The sequence below is a fragment of the Miniopterus schreibersii genome, assembly GCF_964146895.1.
Source record: "Miniopterus schreibersii genome assembly, chromosome: 8".
Classification (NCBI taxonomy): Eukaryota; Metazoa; Chordata; class Mammalia; order Chiroptera; family Miniopteridae; genus Miniopterus; species Miniopterus schreibersii.
Genome location: NC_138109.1, coordinates 83,267,039 through 83,292,545, shown reverse-complemented (window position 1 = coordinate 83,292,545; position 25,507 = coordinate 83,267,039). Strand labels below are relative to the sequence as shown.

Here is a 25,507-nt window from a genome sequence, read left to right as displayed (position 1 = left end):
AAGCTGTATAAACAAGGAGTTTCTAAAATCATTATTTGGCATCAAATACCAGCAAAACCATAGGCTTTTAAATCCCATGAGGCCGAGCGTGGGTGACCGAGTGAGTGAGAAGACAGGCCTTTGGTGTAGGCCAGCGGAAGGTGGTGTGTGTGTGGAGGTTCTTGGTGGACGTCTTCAGAGGGTTTTCAGGATGACTTTGTTTTTCTCTGTAATAGCCGCCCGACTCTGGGTTCCTCCTGCAGCATCAACCACTCAGCCAGGTTCCAGAGGGGCCTGTCACCAGCCCGCGGAGTCTGTGGACGCCGTACTCTAGGGCTCCTGGTAGAGAGGTGACAGTGGAGCTGGATTCCGGTGATGGGGCTACCTGGACCCGCCCTGGGGCTCTGCACCCTCAAACCCCTTCAGTCAGACCACGTGGTCATTTGTGCAGTTCTGCGTCGGCCATCACTGTAAGTGGCCGTGTTTGAGATTTGCTGTACATGCGTAGTTAAGGCCTCCCAGCGGCTCTTGTGTAGATCACAGAATTTCTAAGCTGAGGGGCCTTGGGAGGTGTCTGCTGCCTTCTCAGACTGGCCCTCAGATGTCTGGTGGGAGGTGATCAGTGGGACAGAGCACCCCCCAGCCTTCCTGCTGCCCCAGCAAAGATACAAGCCACCATGGTGCTTTCTTATTATTGCAGAATTTCTGAATTCCTTTCTGAACTCAGGAGTTTAATCTTACATCTTGTCACCGCCCCCCCACTCTTCAGCTTCTCCCTTCCACACTGCCCTCCCTGCCTCCCCTTGCCTGTTCTCAGTGCCATTTTGTCATCTAATCCAAGGGTCCCGTCAGAGGGCCATGTATGAACTTAACAAAGAGAGTGGAACATCTGCCACTTGCACGGGTTTTGACTTAGATGCTCCCTGAGCCTGCCAGTGCCCTGTGAGGCTGCCTGGGAAGAGAAGCGGGGCTGGGAGGTGTGGGAAGGCACCGCAGCTGGTGGGGAAGCAGCTTCTGAGCCAGGCTCTATGGGCCCTGTGCGACCTGGTGTGGGTGTGAGAAGCCTGGCCCCTAGTTCAAGGCTCACCCAGGGACACAGAACCAGGAGGAGACACAGGGGAAGAGATTGTCTGCAAGGAGTTGGCTTACACTATTGTGGAGGCAGCTTGGGCAGACCTGAAGTCTGTGGGCCAGGCTGGCAGGAAGGGCAGTCTCGACTGCAGGCTCTGGGTGACCGCCGCCTGCGAGCAGAATGTTCTTATCTTCCTCAAGGAAGCCTCGGCTCTGTTTCTAGAACCTTGCAACTGACTGGGCCAGGCCCACCTAGATTATCTGAGATAATCTCTCTCACTTAAATCAGCTGACTGTGGACTTCATTCACCTCTACAAAATACCCTGACAGCAACACCTGGATTACTGTTGTGAGAACGCCTGGGACTGTAGCCTAGCAATGCTGACATAGAAAACTCAGCTGATGACCCCCAGGCTCCTGCCCTCGGTCTGTCTTCCTCATCTGAAGTGACTAGAAAATGATAAGAATCTGAAAGCTTTGGAAAGCCCCCTAAAATACCTTGCACCCCAACACCGCATTTCCCAGCAGAGCTCGAGAAGGGCTTCAAGGCTACACCCGCACCTTGTGTGCTCAGACAATTGTGGTCATGCTCCCTTTTTTTACAAGCCAAATGCCTCCATTACATCTTAATTACATGCTATTTAATTCTCATAACCTTCAGTAATTTCTTGTTTTTCAACAAAGTATATCAGGCTTGTAGGAATGGCTTTTAAGCCTTCCCCATTAAGGCATTAGGGGAAATGTAATTTTAACAAAGGGCATTTTTGTGGTGGTGGTTTCCTTGGATTCACTTAGTTCTGTTTTTCAACTGATGGATTGTTTCTGGTTTATGAGAATGTCTGTGAAATAAAAAGCAATGAGAAGAAAGCGTGTAGACTGATGTAGCTATTTCTCTTTCCCCGTCGTCTTAGAGCAAACCTCAGCCCCACCCTGAAATTCACCATGTCCGTGAACAATGACAAGGTCAAATGACTTGGCAATAATTACAGTGTTATATATGGTAATGGTGCACAGTAATATTACTTATAAAAACTAACATATAGCATTTACTGTGTTCAGGCACTCTATGTTTCTTTGATGCTCACAACAGCCCATTTTACAGATGACAAAACTGAGACACAGAACTCCTGGATGGCTGAACCAATGTCGTAAGTTCTTAAGCTCTGGGACAGGATTCGAACTCAGATGTCTGGCACTAACCTCCAGGCTCCCAACCATGCATGAAAGTGCTGCTCACTAGACATGAGATATTTTCGTGTTTGAATTGATGATGCATCACCTAAGATGACAGTTTTTGTGACCTTTAATTGTTTTCTATAATGAAGGGGGGGTTGCTGCCATAAGTGAAAATCTGCTACGAGGACTTGAGGTCAGCCCCTGTGGCAAAGAAAGTAGCTCTAAGAAGTGATGGCACGTGTATGGCCCGGGACCAGCAGGCCCTCAGAGCCATGGACACCTGCCTGTGGTGACCTGTTATTTGACACATCCCAGGCCCTGAACAGGTGGCTGGGGCAGGACACCATTCCCTGCTTCTGGCAGGCTTCCTGCCTTTGAAGACCACGGCCCCAGGCCCGGCTAGGAGTCTGTAAGCATCTCCGGAGTGTGTGAACCATTGACCAGCTGCTCCTGTGTGCAGAGCTGGGGTCAACCCTTAGTGGGCAGAGGATCCACCTGCCATCTCCGCCCTCCTGCCCAAGCTGGGAGGTAGGCTTTTAGCATCCTGATGGATGTCTCCCTCTCTTCTGCTTAGAATACCTGATTCTCATCACCCAGAAGGATCATGCAATTAATGGCAAGCTTCAGGTGCCTACAGTTCTCTGATAATTGCTTTAAAAAAACAACACATCCTAATAGCCACCTTAAGAACGTAGTTGCGGTCAGGCAGTTTGGAAAGAATTTCTGGTGAGTTGAGGCAAAAAGGTCATTATCTGCAAGTGTCATGCCTGTGCCCTCCCATCTGATTGCTGTGTTTTCCATTGCCTGCAGGATTGCTGTGTTTTCCATTGCCTGCAGGAATGCTAACGAGCCACATAGCTGCTGGGGCCCCTCGCATCTTCCAACCTGGCGAAACAGTCAACTCCCAGCTGGGCTCCCAGCAAACGCAGGGATGCAGAGGTTGGGGAGGAGCTTTACTCAGTCAGCCCTTGGAGATGTGTGTGTGGGAGGCGAGGACATTGCTTCTGCTGTGGGTGATGCTTTTGGTCTGGGGGAGTATAGTTGGCCAGTGCTTCTTACTGAGGCACCTGGGGGCCTTGTTAACAGGCAGGTGCTGGTTCTCTGGCCTGGGCAAGGCCTGAGCTCCCATCGCTAACAAGCTCCCAGGAGATGCTGATGCTTCAGGTCCAAGTAGCAAGCGTTAGAGGATTGCTCAGACCACTTACGGGAGAGGGACGAGAGAAGCCCACAGAGGAAAAACTCTGGCCAAGGACTCATATCCACAGTAACACTAGCATGTGCTCCACACAACATCCCTTCTGCAGCGACGGGACAGTGAGGGGTCAAACTGGAATCACAGCCTACAGGGGTCACTGCCCTGCGTCGTCCGCCGACCCGGCCCAGCTTGGAAGTTGTGTGATGGTGCATCGTGTGGGCTGGTGTGTGGGGTTGGGCGTCCTAAGGGATCTGTGGGACAGAATTGGAGTCGCGGATAGTTTCACACTCTGGTATCACAAAACTAAAGAGAAAGGTGTGCCGTTGTACAGCTTCGTGTGCCGTTGACACGAAGCCACGATGCTTCTCCGACATGATCTCCGTGACTCCGTTTAAAGTTGCCTGAGTAGCCAAGTGCTCAGTGTCCTCATTTCATATGAGCCTGTGCTGAGCCACAGACGCCAGACTTACCCCGCCTAGTGCCGATTTCGGGTGTCGATAGCAAACCCACTGCTTGGGCTTAGTAAGGGAAAGCCCGAACCTGCAGCTGGCAGTCTCTTCTGACAAGACTCTGGTCTCTTTATTATGTTTAAGAGCAGACCCTCCAGGCCTGGGCTGAACGCCTGAGCCCTGCCAGGAAGTCATCTGTGAAGTGAGCCTGGCCTGTGAATTGAAAAGAACATCACAGCCGTGGCCAGGATGGGCTGTTTAACCCTGTTTTCTTAATTAAATGGAAACAGAGTTCTTTATACCCCGTTCTCAGGAGGTCGGGTTTCTCTTGCTCGCCGATAGCTGGGACGACGATGCTTGTTTGTGGAGAGCGGGAACGGAAATTCTGATCACTTTATTATTTCTTTCCTACAGACAAGCCGGTGCAGATATTGGGTGGCATGGTGCCCTCTCCTTGTTGAGGCTGATTCGTCCCTGTGCCCAAGTGTAGTCTGTCTCTTCTCCCCTGTAATCTGCTCCCCTTCCCTGCCTTGCAACCCCCACCTTTGCGCTGGTCTCTAGACAATTGGAAGGTGGGTGATGGGCTGTGGCAACCGATCTATAAACAGTGTCCGGACACAGAGGCATGAAAAGTATTTTCTCCTGAATCTTCTTTTAAAAAGAAGATTCATTTTTACTACACTTGCAAAAAACAAAAACAAAAAAACAAAAAGCCAGCCAGCTCTAGGGAATGCTGCATATTGTAGCAGAAGAATACAAATTTGTATGTTCTGTGGGGGGAAATGCAGAAAACCCCACTGTCGTCTGCAGTGTTAAGGGCCTCTGTTACAGGAACTCACACAGTAGGTCTCTGCTGGGTGCTGCAGGTTAAGGTTGTGACCACCTCTTTTACTCAAGGTCAAATTTGAGGGCACAGATTCTTGCAAGGAACCGTGGGGCCCTTCCATTCAGTAGAGGCAGACACTGGTGTTTTGGAGCTGCACAGACCAATCAGACACACCCTGCCAAGGTATCTAGAGTGGGATGCACCACACCCACATCACAGTGGGCAGAGTCCCAGTGGGGAGGAGAAGCTTCTGGTGAGATGTCAAACAAGATCCAAGTGCTTTACTGTTTGGGTGTTGTCTTGTTCAAAAGGAGGGGTGGTGCGGGTTGATGGGTGTGAGCACAGAGATCCAGAGGGTCCCTAGTACAGCCTTGCAGATGGGAGGAGTGGCAACAGGCAGGCATGAAGGAGTCTGCTCTACAGGATGCTCAGTGGCCCCTAGAGAGCAGAAGTGGCAATGTGCAATGCAGCGCCACCCTGCAGTGTTTGCCAGTGTGGGGTGCAGCGCCACCCTGCAGTGTTTGCCAGTGTGGGGTGCAGCTCCACCCTGCAGTGTTTGCCAGTGTGGGGTGCAACTCCACCCTGCAGTGTTTGCCAGTGTGGGGTGCAGCGCCACCCTGCAGTGTTTGCTTGCTTCTGGACTAGGGAACTCTGAATTATACCTTTTGCCACTGACTCACTCTGACCTTGAGCAACGATCTCGCTCCCTTCCCAGTCCGGTCCTCAGCTCATCCAGCTGTGAAAATGAGGATCTCAGCCTTGACATACCACACAGGGCTTTCGGGGTGACCAGCAAATGACCCCAATTTGACAGTTCTTGTTTGGTTAAGAAGTGCACTGGCCCCAGTGCCCCCGTGGCTCCGCAGAGATCGCTCATGTCTCTCTTGTCCCTTCTGTGTTGCAGGAATAGAGCTGTGCCCCCCCGGAAAACGGTTCATGATCACCATGGTGGCCAGCTTTGTGGCCATGGCAGGGCAGCTCCTCATGCCCGGGCTGGCGGCCCTGTGCCGGGACTGGCAGGTGCTGCAGGCTCTCATCATCTGCCCCTTCCTGCTCATGCTGCTCTACTGGTCGTGAGTACCCCCAGCCCGCCCGGGCTGTCCCCCACCAGCTGCCGCCCTCACGGCCGCGCCCCACCCCAGGGGCAGGCAGGGGGAGCACAGGGCCCGACCCGCTATTCCCAGACTTCCCTCGTTTCAGCTTGTGTTTTGTGAGGGAGTGTTCCTCTCCCCCCACCCTTTCTTCATTTTTTATGTCTTAACTTGGGAAATGTTCAAACCTGCACAAAGCACAGAGTGGAGAGAGCCCCAGTGCCCGCACCAGCTCTGAACACACTCTCTCATCAGGCTGGTTTCACAGCTGCTCACTGGGTTATTTGGATGTGATTTCCATGATGGATTTGCCAAGGGGGGGATCCCTGTGTTAGGAGGGGAAATAGGGAGATGGTCAAGGAGTGACTCAGCAACCTACCTCATCTCCTCTGGACGAGGAATGGGCAAAGGCCGGGCCCTGGGCCACCACCCCGACAGCCACTGCCACTCGGGCTGTGTGGCCTGCAGAGCCCAGAATATGTGGTCCTGTGTAGGAAAAGTCTGTTTCACCTGCCCTAGATAAGCTCGGCAGGAATTTTAGGGCTATGTGTAGCTGTTAAGTTTCTAACTTTTAAGTTTTGGGCTTGCTGACTTTAGGAAAAAAGAAACAGCTGAGCGCACTGGTCTGGGGTGTGACCTGGGCAACTAGAGTTTTTAAACCCCCAGGGGATCAGCTATAGCCAAGGTTGAAGGCCACCCCTCTTAGAGATGTTCAGAGAAAATGAGTGCTCTAGCCTTTCTATGAATAACTCTTCTTTCCCTCCCTTCCGTTACTTCCCCACAAGTACAGGTACTGTCTGTAGATTGTGACACTATACTATTTCTGTCCCTTCATCGTCAATGGCAACCAGATGTCTGGCAAGAGGTCAATCCGTGTGTCTCAGCTTTGTTCACAGGAGCGGAGAGGGCACCACTGGGGCTTCCTTTTCAAAGGTGCAGCGGAGTGTGGGGGGAGAGTCCCTGCTTTTTAACTTCATGGTACTGGCTACCCACCTGGGTCATCACCCCCCCAGCAGAGAAAAATCGGTGAGCGAGGTGCAGGCACCTTTTCCTCTAGAGCCCAGTCCTTGCTCACAGTGTCCTAAGAGCCTCAACAGCAGCGAGGAGCTAGAGGCCACCTGCTGGGGAGGCCCCATCGCAGTAGCTACCACACTGCAGTCCTATCGCCCGCGCCTCTGCCGGGCTCCTGCACCTGAAGTCAGATATCACTGCCTTCCGGCAGGAGCCTCACAGGTCTCAGAACATCCTGTTCCCTCCAGCAGGGTCTGAAGAGGCAAAGAATGGCCCTGGCTGGTGTGGCTCAGTTGGTTGACTGTCCTTCTCTGCACCAAAGGGTTGCCCGTTGGATTCCCAGGTCAGGGCACATGCCCAGTAGGGGGCGTGCAGGAAGCAGCCAAGCACCCTTCCTCTCTCTCTAAAAGTCAATGAAAATATTTTAAAACAGAGGCAAAGAATGAAATGGTTCTGCAGAGCAGGATGGAGTGGGCAGCTCTTCCTTCAGTCAGTCGGAGGAAGCCCTTCCTGTTCCCTCCCCCACATCCGGAGCTGGGCTGTGCTTGTTTTGGAATTTGGGGCATTTATTTATTCAACAAATGTTTGTGTAATGTCTAGTCTATACCAGATGCAAAATGCTAGCACTACACAAGAGTAGATCATGTAGTCTTCCTGTTCACCACCCCATTGAACAGATGACAAAACCGAGGCCGCCCCGCTGCCCCTTAAACGCAGCACATCAAGCTGTTTCCCGCCTTCCCTCAGCTGCTGCGCCTTGACCCTGGCCACCAGGGACACTTGTCCTGGGAGAGGAGCCTCGTTGCCCTAGAGGATCTTCTGCATGGTCTGGCATCCCCCCACCTACATTCTCTCACTTCCTGGCCTCCACAGCACCCAAGGGCACAAGTGCTGTCTGCTAGCCCCTGGGGGTGGGGGGCCAGGGGCCCACAGCTTCTTGGAGACTCACACCTGTAAGGGCAGACAGGGCTGTCTCCATTACCTCCAGGCTCTGAGTCTCAGCCCGGTTCTGCTCCCACCTGTCCCAGGTAGGACACCTGATGGGGAGAAATGGCAGAGAAGGTTTCCTGGAGCAGGTCTGGAGTCCTGGCCCTCGTGGGAAAGGGCTGGGGTTTTCACTTGTCTTGTTCTTTCTCATTTAAATTTATAATACATCAGGGTTTAATGGCAGGCGAGGTAAGATGTTCATTTATTCAAATACATGCCAAAACCTAAGAAAAGTTCTTTGAAACACACAATTGTAAAAACAAAACTTTACGGTATCAAGGATGTCCAGGGTACTCTGACAAGTAAAGTGTGTGTGTGGACAGAGGGACGGACATCCAGATGCACCGACTCCATGCAGTCACTGCCACACATCTTACCTCTGTGATCATAATGGGCATTATTTCTCATTCATATTATTATTCAAGGGGCAGGGCACATGTCTGGCCTGCACGGGTGCTCACTAGCGTTAGCTGCTGTTATGATGATTATATCGCTTCTTCACCTATGTGGCAGCGGGTGGCCTGGGGAAGGTAAAGAAATCTGTGGTGAGAGACGCATTCCACCTCGCCTTTCTGACTTGAAAGCCCCCATAGCTATCATTGACTTTTGAAGGCCACTGCGGTGCCTCCTTTTTTATGGTCTGATTCCTACCCTTGTCGCATCTGCTGCAGCGGGAGCCTGGGGCTCCTGAGGCTCTATGGTTTGAGAGGGTGAAGTGGGCTGTCAGGGGAAGGGGTAAGCAGCACCACCCACAGGACCAGCCCTTGGTGACGAAATATAGAATGTCACTTGCTTTCCTTTAGTGAGCAAGTGTTTATTTTGTGCGCCCAGAGCCCAGCAGTGCATTAAGAGTAGAGCATTAACAAGGATCATAACCCAAACTGCATGACACAGTGTTACGGAGACTCAGGGTCCTGGGCTAGAAGCAGTAACGACAAAGGTGGAGAGGGGCCGGAGGGGGTCTTCTGGTCCCAATGGAGGGCTAGACTGGCAGGGCCGTTCCAAACACACACAGATGCCAAAGATGTCACATTAGCCAAACAGACACACAATGCTGAGCTCCAGTGCAGGACAGGAGGATTCCCAGGGCCAGACTAAGGAGAGCGTCAAGCAGGCGTGGACCCAGGCAGCCCACAGGCACCTGGCCCAGGAAAAGGAGCTTGGGTTTTAACACCTGCACAGGAGGCTGGAGCTGAGATCTCAGGCCTGATATGCACTAAGAATCGGGCCCCTTATGAAGCCAGGAGTCAGAGCTGTAGGTGGTAACAGGACTGGAAAAATCTTCCCCCACTGCAGAGACTAAACTCCAAGCTGGCTGACTGCCTGGGGCTGAGGGCAGGAAGGTTCATCCTGAAGACACTGGAGCCTCAAAGTCTGCACCACATGCTATGTGCTCTAAATTCCAGCCCCTCTCTGAGGCTGAGGCATTAGCGTAGAACCATGAATTCGTTGGACCCTCAAGGTCAAAACAAACCTCCTGGGAAATCTACTCAAGACTCGTGGAAGAAAATGTTTGCCAAGGATGATCTCTCAGGCAAAGTTCACAGAGTCCTAAACATCCACTGTGAGGCCCCAAACTGTAAATTGAGGAGTTTGCATCCCAGAAAATCGAGCAATCTGAGAGATAAGTTAATTCAGCTAATCTATTGAGTGGTTACACTCCCCACACCAGGTGGTGTTCTGGACACTAAGTGTTCTACGTATTGCACGTGCATAGAGCAGATCCCCACGCACCGAAGCTGTCCTCACAGTGGGGTGTCGGGTGAGAGAGCCCACTGACCATGGAGCTGCAAACAAGCAGAGCAAGCCTTCAGATAACCAGCACGTGAAGAGAGTGAGGTGCAGGCGGAGAGGCCGTGCTGAAGGGGTGACATCCCCCGGAGGCCTAAGTGGTCAGAGGAGGAAGTCACACAGTTCTGGGCGTAATCACATTCCCAGCACACGGAGCAGCCAGGGAAAAAGCCAGCTTCCGTGCGGCTCCTGGGAGAGGAGGCAGAAGGCCAGTGTGGCGCGAACATGCGGGAAAAGGCAGGGCTAAAGACAGTCAGACGTGGGGGGTCAGCCAGGTGGGGTTTATTCTAAAGCAAGAGGACAGGTCGGAATTTGCTCAGGGCAGGAATGTGCTCTCGTGCGTGCTCTGGGTGGATCTTCACTGGCACACAGGGATGAGAGACGACACTAACCCGGGTTTGCACGGTTTGCCGAGATGGGCCTGAGCTCCCCGAAGAGACGGTGATGTTAGTGCCACTTTCTCACAAGGTCAGTGCCTGCCATCACCACACCTCAAAACGTGAATTAAGGGAGCGGAGTATGCAGGATGCTTTGTGAAAACAAGAGGTGCAGGTCCGCTTGGGACCCGCCTGTGCAGGGACAATGTGATGCCTGTTCACTGATGTCCCCGGAAGGTCTCTCGCCACACAGGAGCGCGGCCCTTCCTCAGGCAGTGTTCGCCAGGTGGCAGAGGCCATCCTAAACCTGGCAGCTGCTGTGCCGCTGTGCGGGATGCCTGGCCAGGCGCTGTGACATATGCTGATCTGAGCATGTCTGAATGTTAGGGACACACTTTTCCCCAAGGTCAATGACAAGTCTCCCTGTGTATAGGTCCACTAGCCAAAATATTCCTGGGCTAGGGAGGAGCGGGCGAGCTGTGCGCGGATGGGCAGCCGGGCAGCCGGGCAGCGCCGTGGGGAAAAGGCGTGTGCTCGAGGGATTCTAATTGCCAACAACTCCCCAAAAGCCAGTGTAATACACTCAGAATGGCCTCAGGTTAGATAAATATTCAGAAAAAAATTTGCTCACAATTCCAGTATGTAAATGGCCCTAAATATCACTGGTTCTTTTAAATATCATGAGAAATGTTTTGGCCAGAATAATCCTAATTTAGACACTTCTTGAAAGTTTGCTCTGCCTCGCGCTGCTAAGCACGTTCTACAGCTTAGCCCTTTAATCCTCTCGTGGACCCTCTGGAGCAGGCCCTGGGATAGCCTCCAGCGTGGGTGGAGAAACTGAGGCACAGCCAGATTGCTTACCGCCTCGGGGCTGGCAGGTCTGCCAGGGCCTGATGGCCGGCAGGGGACCCCAGAGCCAGAGTGAAGACGCCAGGCGGTCAGCTCAGGTCACAGTGTAGAGGGGCTGCAGGGACCCTGGGGTGGGACCAAAATGCTGGGCGGAAGGGAGTCCCCTAGGCCACCAGGAGCAGTGTGTGCCCGGCCAGAGCTAAGCTCCTCACCCAAGAAGAAGTTTCTCTTCTAGTTACTCTTCTTTATTTAGTTTATACAGATATTTTTAAATATGTTTCTATTGATTTTACAGAGAGGAAGGGAGGGGAGAGAAAGATAGAAACATCAGTGATGAGAGAGTCATTGATCACCTGCCTCCTGCACGCCCCCACTGGGGACCCAGTCTGCAACCCAGGCAGGTGCCCTGACTGGAATCAAACTGTGACCTCCTGGTTCATAGGCCAAAGCTCAACCACTGAGCCAGGTGGCCAGGCTACTTAGTCTGTATTGTTAAACATTTACAAAAACATTTCTGAAAATCTTTGGGATATCACTACCTTCCCTAATGAGGTTTCAATAAGAATTTAAGTGAATGAATTAATTTTCTTCTTGTCATTGTTGAAATGACTTTACAAGACCCTTTAAAATTACATATGTATTCATTCCAGCAATTATCAGCTGTTTTTCTTGTCTATACACAATTGAGGACACAACACCTTCCTTCATCAAAAATGGTTTTATTTCAGCCCTGGCTGGGTGGCTTAGCTGGTTGAGTGTCTTCCCATGCATCAAAAAGTTTGGGTTCAATTCTTCGTCGAGGGCACATACCCAGGTTTCAGATTTGATCCCTAGTTGGACGGGTACAAGAGACAACTGATCCATGTTCCCCCCTCCCTCCTCCTCCCTCCTTCCCCCCTCTAAAAATCAATAGAAACATATCCTTCGGTGAGGATTTTAACAAATGCTTTTATTTCAAAAGGGGACAAAGTACCACATTATGCTAGTTCTGCTCCAGGTAAATGGGGCTGTGTGGTTCTCTGCACACCAGGAGGGAATGGGAGTTCAATATACCAGCAGTTAAGTCCTACAGGAAAATATTTTCCTCAGAGGAACTGGAGGCAGTGGATCACTATAAGCATGTATGTAGTCTCAGGGAGCTTGAATAAATCTGCAGTAACTATTTTTATAGGTTATCGGGTAGTTAATTTGGGGAGACTTATAGGAAATTTAAAGCAAATAAAAATTTTTTAGTCAAATTCTATTTGTCTAAAAATTATCTAGGTGGGCCCGGCCGGGTGTGGCTCAGCAGTTGAGCATCAACCTAGGATCCAGGCGATCGGGGTTCGATTCCTGGTCAGGGCACATGCCTGGGTTGCGGGCTGGGCAGCCAGTCAGTGACTCTCTCATCACTGATGTTTCTCTCTCTCTTTCTCCCCCTCCTTTCCTCTCTCTGAAATCAAAGATATGTTTAAAAAAATAAATAAAATAAAAATTATCTAGGTGGAGTAATGTTGACTAATTGCAAAGTGTATAAATAAAAATGGTAGCCAACATTTTATTCATAACCATTGAAGGAGCAACTAAAAGTGAGATGAAAATGTTCTCTAACTTAGTGTTTTGGGGGTTGCTGGTGGCATGGAACTTGAGGAAGCCCTTGGGCAAGAGGCTGCTGGTTTTCAATTTCTGAGTGTGCAGAGATTATGTAAAATAGCAGGAACAGCTGTGGCCAGGAAGATGCTTCCTGGTAGACAGAGAGAAAGGCCTGCGTTGGGCAAGGTTCTAGCCTCTGCTCTAAAGGCCAGAGTGACTGACTCCAGTGGCACCCTGTTGTCCTCCCTGTCCCCATGCCCAGAATGAACCCCAACACTTCATCTCTCGACCCCCCTCAAGGAAACTGGGGGTCACTAAGCCCTGCTCCCAGGCTGACCTCAGGAGCACGGGGGTCGGGGTGTTTTGTGGGAGTGGTGGGGTTGAGCTGTTGGCAGCTGACAGAAGTCAAGTAGATGGCTCGTGATAGCTGCTAAGCAGTTGCTGCTGGCAGCTGGCACAAATCCATGTGGGTGGATGAAGAACGAGAGTCCAGCCTAGCTGGCATGGCTCAGTTGTTGAGTGTCAACCCCTGGACCAAGATGTCACAGGTTCAATTCCCCGTCAGGGCACATGCCTGGGTTTCGGTCTCCATCCTCAGTGGGGGGGTGTAGGAGGCAGCCAGTCAATGACTCGCTCATCTTTGATGTTTCTGTCTCTCTCCCTTTCCCTTCCTCCCTCTGAACTCAGTAAAGATATATTTAAAAGAAAAAAGAAAGAGAGGCCAGGGGCCCAGCCTTCGTTGGTTGGCCTTAGGGATTCTGGCAAAGCACACGTCAGTGTCACAGGAAGTGGGAATCCAGAAGGGAGATGAGGATGGCCTCCCACCGTCCCTGGGATGCGGTGGCAGGCTGTGACCCTTCCTGCAGGAGTTGGGAGAGGTGAGCGTGGCAAAGGCAAGAGGCTGCTCTCCAGAGCCAGGCATAAGGTCAGAGCAGAGCCAGCAGGGCCAGCGGGGTGATGTGTCAGTGAGCGTGTGACCTCATGGCCCCCTTATCTCCTGCCAGGGGATAGGATCGGAGCTGCAGGGCAGGGCAGGAGAGGCGGGCTGGGGAGAGGGTTAACTGACTCCTTCAATAAGCTGCTAATACAGAGGCCCCAGTAAAACTCCATTTAGAAGAACTGACATAAACCCTTTCTTTGTTCCTCCTGCCCACTTATCTCCTCAAATTGTTGTCACTATCACATTTATTTTTATCATTTGCAAAAATGCCAGATTAATCCCGCCTGCAGTGTTGCATTTTGAATGCCCGTGTGCTGCACACCCCTGCTGCCTGGTCACTGTTTACCAGGAAAAACCAACGGGAAGAGCAGAGGAGGGGCGGAGAAAGCAGCCCTGCTGCAGAGTGCTTCCTGCTGAAGTCCTGGTATTCATCTGATTGTACTAGTCACTGTGAAACATTCTGCGTGTATCCCAGTTGTTACACATTCAGTTTCTTAATCTACAGGGCCAGCTCCAGGCGTGTGTTTGTGTGGGCTCTGTTCTGCCCAGCCAAAGCCTGAAGCATCTGTGGAATGTCGGTTCAGTGCATCACCATGATCAGCATCTTTCTTACCTTCCAGAAGGAGGCAGCAGTCACCACTAGTCCCTTGAAATAAATCTCGGTAGAGAATGTTGGAGCCCAGAGGGGCCTCGGTGTCATCCACCACTCCGCTGCCCACTATCCCACATTCTACAGGTGTGGGGAAACTGAGGCCTGAAGGGTTAGGTGACTTGCCCACAGTCACAAAACTGGTCTCTAAGCCCAGAACTGATATATTCCCTCCGTAACTTTTCTAGAGTAGAAGAAAGAAGGAGCTTATGTATACATTTTGAAGAACACTAGCGACAACACTGTGAGTTTATGTGACCAATCAGTTAGTGGAATGAAAGAATCCCTTGTTTTACAAAGAGATTTGCAAGAAGAGTCCATTTGCCTTAGGAAAACTTTGGGGTTTAACCATCCTAAGTGCCAACTTTCATTTGATTTCATGACACTCATCTCTCCTCCCTAAATTACTGTTTAACTTGAATCATGAGCTTGACGTTTTTTAAAGAGCTAATTCATACCCATTTGCTACGTCTTGACCTGAACCTACTTACCTTATTTTTTATATACCAAACAGGACAAAAGTTTTTTTAAAAAACCAAGTGAAGCCCTGGCCAGTGTTGCTAAGTGGTTAGAGCGTCAGCCCAGGAGCCGAAGGGTCATGAGTTCAATTCTGGGTCAAGGGCACATGCCTGGGTGCAGGTTTGTTACCCTGCCCCCGTCAGGGTGTGCAACCAATCGATGTGTCCCCCTCCCTCCCACCCCCTACCGTGTCCCCCTCCCTTCCACCCCCCACCGTGTCCCCCTCCCTCCCTCCCTCCCTCTCTCTCTCTCTCTCTCTCTCTCTCTCTCTCTCTCGATGTGTGTCTCTTCCCCTCCCTCCCTACGTGTGTATGTCTCTTCCCCTCCCTCCTTCCCTTCCACTCTCTCTAAAAATCAATGGAAAAAATACCCTCTGGTGAGGATTCACAACAACAACAAAATCCAAGGGAAAGCTTATCATTAGAACCAAGACTATATTTTTGTAAGAGCTTTGAACCAGAAACTTAAAATATTCTCCCAACTGGTATTGAATTCAGTTCTAGACTTTGACTTAATTATTTTATTTGGAGAATCTTTTCAGAATTTCATATTCATGAGATACTTGGTAGAATCCCAAAATGTCAATAGCTAGAATCACCTCTTTAAATCAAAAGCGGCCTTTATCAATCTAAGGCTTTGTTTATATACGTGCTCGGGGAAGCACCATCTCGACACAGACCTTCAAGGTGCTTCTCCCTTGTCCACGTGGGATCCTTACCTCTGCGTTGGGTAACGTACTTGATAGAAGCTCTTACCTGTAAGGCATTTACTTATTTTTTGTAAGGCACTCACTAGTCTACATGTTTTTCTTGACTGGCAGGTTGAGCGTGCTCGGTACACGTTTATCCTGTGAATGATGTAATGTTGCATCGCAACATGAAGGCGTACCTGTCTGCACCGGGTACCAAAACTAAGCACTTCAGAAAAACAAGTCACTTGAGGGTAAAATTGACAGTGTTACCAGTTAATCTTATTTCCTTTCTATATTTTTTATGAGTAAATGTTCTCATGTAATTTAAAGAGGATGCACATGCTTCTAGTGTAGAGAACACCAGCTGGTGTTTTAGGACAGGTGTTAAATGAATTAGCCAGAAGGCAGCCCAGGTGTACACCTATCTGTCAGACCCTCCAGTTGGGGAGACGGAATGCTTGGCTTTATTCTTAAATTTCAAGAAAAATATCAACTTCGTAGTACTATGAAAGGATCAAGTCATGGGTTTTAATGACTGATTCTGTGGAGTTACAGGGACTAAAAGGTAAACAGATCCATGAATGTCGATGAGATGGGCTTGAGACTTAGCCAAACAATAGAGAAAGCAGGCGCGTAGACGCAGATGGGAAGCTCTGAGGAGCAGCATGTTACTGTGAAAGCTGCTGTGCTCGAAGGCGTCGTGGTCTGAAAGGCACGGGCGGTCTTGGTGCCGAGGAGGGGCCGGTGGGCTCCTGATTCAGTTGCACACTGACACTTGGCTGTGAGGAGCAGCACTGAGTGGCATCAATCGGGAAAACACAGAAAATGTTTCTCTCTTGAGTAGTAATGTTATTTACGTGATGCCCATGGGGAAGTGGCTCCGTGTCAATAAGTTTTAACTCTGTAAGAATTAACACTTCGTAGCTATTTGGTGGGTATCTTTCTAAAATATATTTTTTCTACTTTTTAAGCAGTAGTATAAACGTAGTGTGATGTGGAGAAATGACACTGGTGTAGGGATCTAAAGGCCAAGTGCCAGGTCCCTCCCTGCCTGATGTCCCAGGAAGGTGCTCTCGGGGCTCAGCTCACCTGTTGTGCATGTGGGGTGGGCCAAGTGCAAATCCGAGGCCGGCTCTCACTCTGAAGCCCAGTGTCGTGACAGCCTGTCCCTGGTGAGCAGCTCGAGGTTTTCATCATGGCTTCAGGCTTGCCTGTGGTACAGGAGTGTTAGCCTTCAAAGGGTGGCGGGTGGAGTCCCGTACCTTCCTGGTGGAGGAGGGAACACCTGTCAGCGTGCCCCTCTCTGCCCCGAGCACCTCCCCCTCCCTGCCTGCGGCCTGGGCCGTCTCACATGGATCCTGGGTGTCAGAGGGAAGCCCCCGGGCCCTCCTCCGAAGAGAGGCTGTATTTTTTGACAGACGGCGGCTGTAACCTTTGTGTTATTCACTCAGAGGCCTTTTTGCTTAATTTCTAGTTCTTGGCATTTTGTAGAATAACTGAGGCCACAGGGGACGTGACCTTCTGTAGACCCAGGTGGTGGTTTTAAGTTTTAAGAACTGAAATTCATGTTGCTCAGGCTGCTCTGAGGTTGGAGCGCCCTTGGGTCGGTGCCCTGCACTCACACGTAGAAAGTGTGTGAGTTGTACAGATAGAAACCTGTGCACAGCTGGACCAGTGGGTGGGCGGACGTGCAGAGGTCTGGGAGGAAGGGAAATGTTGAGAGCAAAGCTGACATCTTTCACTGAGAGTGGGCAGTGGCTCCCACGGAGGAAGCGTGAGACCTGTGGGTGTGTGATGCCCGCAGTGTGATTAAAGGGCTCGTACCCACTTCCACGGCTCAGCCCCTGGTGGGAGAGGGCCATGCAGGAGGACCAGGTCGGGACAAGAGGTCAAGGAGGGCTTTTGTCTTCTCTGGAATGTTTTCATTTTTAGTTAGAGAATGGATTTATGTGTGATTTGCTTAATTAAGAATTAACTTCCTGGCGAAGACTTTGACTCCAGCTCCCTCAGCTGTAACTCTCTGCTAGTGGTAATCCCGCCTCTGACTGTGGCCAGACTACCTCAGGGGGCCAGGCAGGGTCCCGCGCAGCCCCACAGCCGGTCGCCACTCAGCAGACACCGTACGCCGAGTCCCATGCACAGCCCTCCCTTTGCCCGTTGGAAACCCTGACCTGTCACACTCTCCTCAAGCCCTCGGGCTACTTGGCTCAGAGAGTCGCCGTTTCTGCAGTGGAATGTCTGTGCTGCACGAGTCCAGGCCCTTGTAAGCGAGTGAAATGGAATGGCTGTGGCTTTCAGAAGCTTTGGATTCTGGAATTGTGAGCAGGGACTATGGACCTCCTCACCATCCTGAACACTTTGGGAGAAGGCCTCCAGATAACCTGCCATTGGCCGTGGGGCACAAGGTCCATCCGCAGGGAGGAGATGAGACTTCTGCCCAGGGGTGCTCTTTGTTTGCCCTATTGTGCCCCTCTCTTCCTGCAAGGTCTTTCAGACTAAGCAGGGTCAGTAGAGCCCTCAGTTTTGCCCATATCCTTTCCACAGAAGCCCCAGGCTCACTGAACCACCAGCTTCAAGTGATCACAGCCTGACAGTCTGAGGTGGGCTGTCTGCGTTCGAATCCAGCTCTGCCATTTTAATAGCTGTGTTATCTGGGCTGGGGACTTGGACTTTCTTTGCAGTTTTCCCATCTGTAAAAGAGGCGTAATAATAGCACTGCTGCCTGAGGAGCTTGGAAAGATTACATGCTTCTAGCTTTTGAAGCTTCCCATTCGTTCCACTCTCTCCAGGCACCACTTCCTTTCCCATGGCCTCAGCTGCTTCTAGCAGCCACTGCAAAGCTGTCTCCTGGAGAAGCCATGGTGGCTCTTATGCCTCGTTAACCTTTTGTGGTTGCAGAGGTAATCCTCAAGGTCACTGTCTCACCATTCCCATGTGAGTGTGCTCCAGCAGACGTGAACTCTGCTGCCTGCCATGATCGGCGTCTCTTTCCTCACAAAACCTGGGCCATGGGCTGGATTTGTGGTTTGCATGGTGCTATTACATTATGTCCTTGTCGAGAGATTTCATTAAGTTTCCCCATTATCTGAGCTGGAAGGGCCATTCCTGGGCTTTCTCATAGACTGGCAGCCAAGGAGTTCATGGCTTTGCAGCAAATTTAGGTTTGTTGCTAGAACCACTAACTTCAGTCATCCGAGTACATGCAGTGGGGATTCTTTGTCCACTGAGGGAAAGGATGTGGGCTCCTGAGTCAGGCTGCCTGGGTGCAGATCCAGCTCCGCCATTGAACAGCTCTGGTCTGGACTGTGTCCTTGAACTTTCTGTGCCCGAGTTCCGTCCATGAAATGGGGATATGGCTCCTGTGTAACACGCTCGAGGGAACGAGACCCACAGGAAGCATGGAGAAGAGCACTGGGCGCTTGCCGGCCAGCGTGGGGAGGTGGTTGCGGGCAGTCGGCCTCTGGAGATGGGCTGTGTGGCTGATGGGGCTTCCCCGTTGTCTTGCGCCCACACCTCCTGGGGGAGCCTGGTTCTCTGCTCTGGTTCCTTCCAGGCAGACGGCTTCTGTTCATAAGACTGCACCTGCTGGGTCCTGCCTCTCTCCCATCTTCTCTCACAAACAGTGGTCTGGTTTTAGCAGCTCCCAGCTGCCCACACAGCATGCTGTTTCATGGCCTGCTGCCCACTCTCGGGGTCCTGTCCCCACCCCCACCCCATACTAGTCTGACCGACACCTGCTCACCTCCCAAGACAGTCTGAGCATAGACTTACTACCTCCACAGAGCCTTCCCTGGGCACCCTGTACCACCCTTCCTGGAGCCACCCGCTCTCTTCTTTGGCCCCATGGTGCCGCATGCTGTGCAGGCTTTTCTATCCAAATCACTTGGGGTGGGGAGAGATTACTTTGAGTATCTACCTGTTTGTTTACAGAGATCTCCTTCTACAGGACTCACGTTCCTTTAGGTCAGGGATGTATTCACCTGGGACGCGTTTGTAGTGACAATTCTCAGTACATATTAGAAAAATAAATGATTTGGAAATCAGATGAAAGTTTGAGCTCTAAAAGGGGCCCACACCCACTTCTCAAACTCAAAGACCACACCAAGCATTGCAAGCGGTGCTGAAACCTCTTCTATGAGCTGTGCGATTCTCAAAGGCTCTCTAGGAAGAAACCTGTTCACGGTCCTTCCTCATAAGGGTGTTTATTATTTTTACCAAGTTTTAGTTACCCAAACTCTATTGTCTTTAGGCACAACTTGAGAGTGAAAAGATGCGTGATCAGGGTGACAGGCCCGTGGGGCGCAGGGCAGCCCTGAGGCCTGCGAGCCCACGGCCACTGGACTGTACATGAGGCTCCCCTTGGACTGTGCTCTGCCTGAGGTTCCGAAACCCAGGAATCGGGGCACTTCTCCTCCAGACAAGGGCTCTGCGAGTCTTGATAAAAGGCACACACCACGCTGTGGACAGCAGCTTTAATACCTAGGCTGACGGGCTGTCAGTAACAAAACGTCTGCCTTTTATGCAAAATGCAGGGCTTTGCCCTAAAGACAAAATGACATCAAATCCACAGGGTTCCCTGTGCCCGGGAGCTATCGCTCCCATCAGGGACCAGAACTGTGCCCAGAGAGCGCTGGGGGAGGCCTTTCCTGCCCAGCCCCACCCTGTCTGCAGAGCTTTGGGTTAGAGGGAGGAAGAGGACTCCAGCTTGCCTGGACAAGAGACCTGACATCCTCCGGTACACAGCGTTCCCGGCTGTGTTTACTCCCTGTGCCTGTGGCCCTGGGCTCCCATCCTGCCCTCCCGCCCCCTCCCCACCCGCTGCCTCCTGTCCCCTGGCTTTGCTCTTCACCTGCATTGCATTGTTTATTGTATTTTCAAAATTTGTTTCCTGCTGTAGAGTTAGTTTCATAAACATTTGATATCTTATTTTAAGTTCTTTTAATAGGATTCAGAAGGTGCATGTGTTGTATACCATATTTCATAGTGAGAGACCACCGGCAGAATAGCCTGGGCTGTCAGATCAGCATGGCCACTGGTTTCTGAGACCTTTTAGAAAAGTTTTCCTAAAGTGCCAAATGATGTTTGAACTGCTCATAAACTGTCTTGGTGAAGAGGCGGCAGCTCCACACCGGTGCAGACAGTGGCCGCACACACCACCCTGTGGACAGCAGCACCCTGGCCCCACACGGCCCTGGCAGGTAGAGCCAGCAGGCTCTGCACTGCCACTGTGCCCCGTCATTGCGATGGAAGGTGGCCCTTCCCACTGTGGAATGTCATATGAGGCATCTTGAAGTTGGGGACCCTCCTTGGCTGGCCTGAGTCTCTTTAGCCTCTGACCAACATCTTAGGGTTCCTGCGTCAGCCGCTGTGGGGCTCACATGCAGAGGGCTCTGCCCAAACCAGGACCTGAAACCTGCAATCAGAAGGGCAGTGACCTGCTTCTGATGCTCAACAACTGGAGGGTGGATGTTAGAGTGGAGAAAGTGCAGCACAGTGTCCCGGGTTTCATAGTTGTGCACGGAGCCCTGGTAAAGGAAGGGAAGCCTATGGAAACTGACTAGGCCTGTGTCACAGCCAGTCCCACAGAAACTGGAGAGGCCAGCAGTGCACACTGCGTTCGTGATCATGATCTAGCAAAATTAAAAGTTAACGAAACAGCCGGCTGGGCTTGAGCATCGACCTACAATTCAGGAGATCGAGGTTCGATTCCCGGTCAGGACACATGCCCGGGTTGTGGGCTCCACCCCCAGTTGGGGCCCTGCAGGAAGCAGCCAATCAATGACTCTCTCATCATTGATGTTTCTATCTCTCTCTCTCCCTCTCCCTTCCTCTCTCTGAAATCAATAAAGATATATTTTTTTAAAAAAGTTAATGAAACAAGATTGCAACCTGCCCACCAGCCCCATCTCAAAACCTCTATGTTTGGGAAAATCCTGATAAGAGATCATAAAATATTTACATCAAATCACAGTAAGAACAGCATATCAACACTTGTGAAATGTAGCTAAGAGGATACTTAGATGAAAATCAAAGGCTGAATTCATATGTCATAAAGGAAGAATTGAAGTTAATGATCTTTTTGTCCATCAAGAAATTAGAAAATAGCACTAAAGCCAAATAGATCAGAACGATGGAAATGATACAGATGAGCAATATAGAGGTTGGCATTTGGGTGAGGTTATTTCATTATACAGAAAAAATCTGATAAAAAATGGCCAGATGTTAATATCTATATAGCATCTACATTGATGTCTGTTATAATATATTCTGAATGTTTCTCTTTGCTTGCATTATAGTTCTCAAAGTTGATTTGTAAAAACTGCAGGCCAGGAAAACAAACATTAACTTTGTTTTTGGTTTTTCTAATGAGTGCCTACAATCTGAAATGTATGTTTTAATGGCTTTCCCACTGGGCCCCCAGATAAAAGGACACGAGACTTTCTGATTCTGTCTTAAGGCTTGGACGAAGCCTTCTCCCCTGGGTGGCCACACAGCCCTCCTGTACCTCTGCAACTGCACAGGATGGGGCTCTCTCACTCTTTGAGGAGTCTCCCAGGTCTCCAGCATGGATTAGCGTCCAGATCAGACCATCCCAAACGTACCCCCAGATTCAGTGGGAACCTGCCCAACTGTTTCTGCAAAATGCAGTCACAAGCAAGTAGAAACTTGATTTTTGTTCAAATAGGTGAGGGAGACACAGCAGCTATTAGATATCATTAGTGATGTGACTTTGAAATAAAAATGTTCCAGGGTAACTTTTTCCAGCCTCTGGATCACTTGACTTAGGAGACTCTCCTGAGCTTGCAGGGCAGGTGTTGGGTGGTTACAATGAAGGCTTCTTGTCAGGGCCAGTCACGACTCCTGGTATCATGTCGTTGAAATGAAAGAGTGGTGACTGAGCAAAGCACTGGGCTCAGAGGCTACGACTTCGATTTCCAATATTTGCTTCTCCCAGTCGGGTGCCACCGTTTCGGAATGAAATTCTAAGGGAAACTGTGCACACGCTGTTTGGCCGCTTGCACACCAGGCAGAGCTGAGCAGTTACAGTAGAGACCTTATGGCTCTACAAAGTCTAAAATATGGATTATTTGGACTTTTACAGGAAAAGTGAGCCAATCCTGCTCCACACAAGAACACCGACCTCCTTGACTTATAAATGTCATAAATGTAAACTTACAAAATGCATGGGTAATAAAACACTAGATTTTTCCTATTGGCACTTTTCACAAGATTTTATCCTAAAAGCAAGCAAGCAAGGAATCTGTTGCTTCCAAAACAGAAACTGCTGTGTTATGGCATCATCTCAGGCAGACATGGCTGCAGTTAGCAAGACAAAGCTCATTCTTTGGGGAGGGCCTGGGAAGGTCTGCCTTCAAATCTCCAAGAACCGAGAATAACTGTCAGGTTGCTAGTATCCGGGGCATTGTTTTGGACTTAAAAATTATAGTATTAACATTTGTTTTTTTGTGTGACAAAATATAACAAATGTAGCCCTTCGATGAATTGCTTAGACATGGCTTAGAAATATGTGTTATTTTTTTAAGTATACATATGCTGATTTCTTAACAAAGTTGGTAGAGTGTTGTTCCCTTCTACCACATTTTAAAAATCACAATATTGCCCTGAGCAGTGGTTAGAGCGCCGGCCCGTGCACTGAAGGGTCTCAGGTTCGATTCCTGGTCATGGGCACGTACCTGGGTTGAAGGTTCGATCCCTGATCAGGGTACATGCAGGAGGCAACCAAGCAATGAGTCTCTCTCACATCAGTGTTTCTCTCTCTTTACCTTTCTCTCTGCTCCTCCCTCCCTTCCACTCTCTAAAAATCAGTGGGGAAAAAATATCCTCATGTGAGGATTAACTAAATAAAAAATCAGTTTTTATACTTTTTATAAGAAAGTTAGCAACACTGTAGCACGCACGGTCTTACTGCCCCTAATTGAGCTAATGAGAGTCCTGCGCGTTCCTGGGCCTCCACAGCCCAAGGGCGGAAACTGAGGGGAACAGGTCCTGCAAAGCTCACCTGCCCGGGGGCCATCAGCGGGCTCGAGCTCCCACCCTGCAGAGTCGGAAGGTGCTCACCTTCTCCCTTTGTGTCTTTGAAGGGTCTTCCCCGAGTCCCTGCGGTGGCTGATGGCTACTCAGCAGTTTGAGGCTGCTAAGAAGCTGATCCTGCACCTCACAGAGAAGAACCGCATGAGCCCTGAGAGTGACATCAAAGGCGTGATGCCCGGTGAGTGCAAGCCCTGGGAGAGGCGCCACCTGTCCGGTGCTGGACCGAGTCGCAGCAGGTCCCTGGTGCCGGGGCTGACTTGGTTTTTACCAAGCAGCCGCCCATGCTAGCTGTTTAATTTCCTGTGACGGTTGGTCTGCAGCTAGGCTAGGGAAGTAGGTGAATTGAAATTCTCTCCATCCTCTAGGAGTTGGGTGTTTACCGACCAGCTCTGACACCCTGTGGGGCCTCCCTGGCTTGCCCAAACCCGGAGCTGAGGCGTGAGCCTCACATGCACCTGGTCGTCAAGGGGGCATTTGGGAGAGGTGAAGGAGCCGGAGCCTGGCACGCCCTGCCTGCCTGCCAGGTTCGGGTGCCTGCCAAGCCCTGGCTGGGGACGTGGCTGGCTTCACTGCCTCTCTCCCCAAGTCTGACCTCCAGGGAGCCACCAGCGTCTATACCTCTCATGACCTATTGGTGGGGGCTGAAGAAGTAGGAAAGTGAAGCATTCCCACCCGTGGGTTCAGGTCCACGAAGTTCCTTTGCACTGGGGACATCACCACAGGGCAGACCGGGCTTGCAGTTGTGGCTGCATATTGTCACTGGGGGGCTGTTAAAAATCCAGACTCCTGGGCCCTCCCTGCACCTAGAGGTCTGATCCATTCGATTTGGAATAAGCCTAAGAATGTGCACTTTTAGTGACCACTAGAGATTCTGACCCCTGAGGTGCATACCTCCTTCTGAAAGCCTCTGGTGGACCGACCCACTGCCCCAACCTGAAGACAGTATCAATGGCACTGTTTTTAGAAATTTCCCAGGAAAATAAACTGCAGGACCTTGTCCCAGAGAGATACACACATTTCCCACCATGATCTGAAATTCCATCCCACAGGTGTTTACTAACACCAGCCATGTGCCAGGCCCTGTTCTAGAGTAGAGAAAAAAGAGGCAAAGCTGCTCTCATCGAGCTTGCAGGCAGGTGCGAGAGCCGGCAGTGAACAGCGCAGTGTGGAAACGTCAGGGGGATGGATGCTGTAGGAAACACCCACAGAGCAGAGTGCTGGAGGGGGGATGAGCGAGCACAGTCAGAGGGTTGGAGAGGAAGTTGGAGCCCGCTGGCTGGGAAGGGCGTCCGGACTCGCCTCCGCCATGGTTCCTAGACGGGCTGCTCACAGCCTCCGGACTTGGGATCTGGGTTCCATGTTTGTAGTTCTGTAGAAGCACGGCCAGGATGACATCCCTGCCATAGCCTGTGCCCCTGACCTGGGAGATGGGGACAGCAAGGCTAGGCCACCTCCACTTCAGCACAGGCCTTGAGCCCGTGCTCTACTGGAATAAAGACGGCATGAGCCAGGCCTGCTCTCCACCAAGAGCACTGAGTGCGGGGGCTTTGCAGAGGGCAGCTGTGGTCCCTTCCTATCCCATGGCAATGACCGCTCACTTTCCTAAATGATTTTCAGATATCAACTTACATCAGATACTTAATCCTAAATGCTTGACATGTATTAACTTATATTTCTTTCCAATCTGAGTCCTCTGAGGGAAGTACTATAATTATCTATGTGTGCAGGTGAGGACACTGAGGCACAGAGATGTTTCAGTATCTTGCTGGCTAGGAAGTAGTTGAGCTGGGACTTGAGCCCAAGAAGTCCAGCAGTGGCTTCCCTGACTGCTGCTGAGAGATGAGGGCGAGCCCTGAGGCTAATGTAACTGTTTGGAGAGGAGTAAGTATAGAATTAGCTTCCCTCCTTTTGAACAATGTTTGCTGATTGCGGAGAATCCAGCTATCCTCCCCAAACTTCTCCAGCTCCATTCATTAGGAGGTTAATGCTCTTAAGTTTTCCAGTATAATTTGTTTCTGGTGTTTCCCTAATTAAGTCACATGTTCTACTTCCAGGTTAAAGTACTGCACAGGAAGAGCTTGTTTTCTCGATCCAAATTTCACTCATTCGTGTCCCTCCTATTTTGGGAGGGAAATGAATTTTCCCCTTTCTTTGCTTATGAGTTTTGCCGGTGTTTATTTTTATGCTGGTGCTCCAGCAAGAGGCTGGGGGGATGGAGCTGGCACACGTGACCTCCCCTCCCCTTGGGAGGGTAATCACAGCATCCACTCCTGGGGGCCTC

At 50.7% G+C, this 25,507-nt stretch overlaps 1 protein-coding gene across 1 annotated transcript in view; it reads left to right on the top strand.

Moving 5' to 3' along the window:
- SLC22A23 (solute carrier family 22 member 23) overlaps nucleotides 1-25,507 on the top strand; it is a 140,868-nt gene that overhangs the window by 92,535 nt on the left and 22,826 nt on the right. Inside the window, exons 4-5 of the mRNA XM_081145314.1 lie at nucleotides 5,602-5,770; nucleotides 23,277-23,404. Of these exons, the coding sequence (XP_081001440.1) occupies nucleotides 5,602-5,770; nucleotides 23,277-23,404 (297 nt within the window). The remainder of the gene's footprint in view (nucleotides 1-5,601; nucleotides 5,771-23,276; nucleotides 23,405-25,507) is intronic.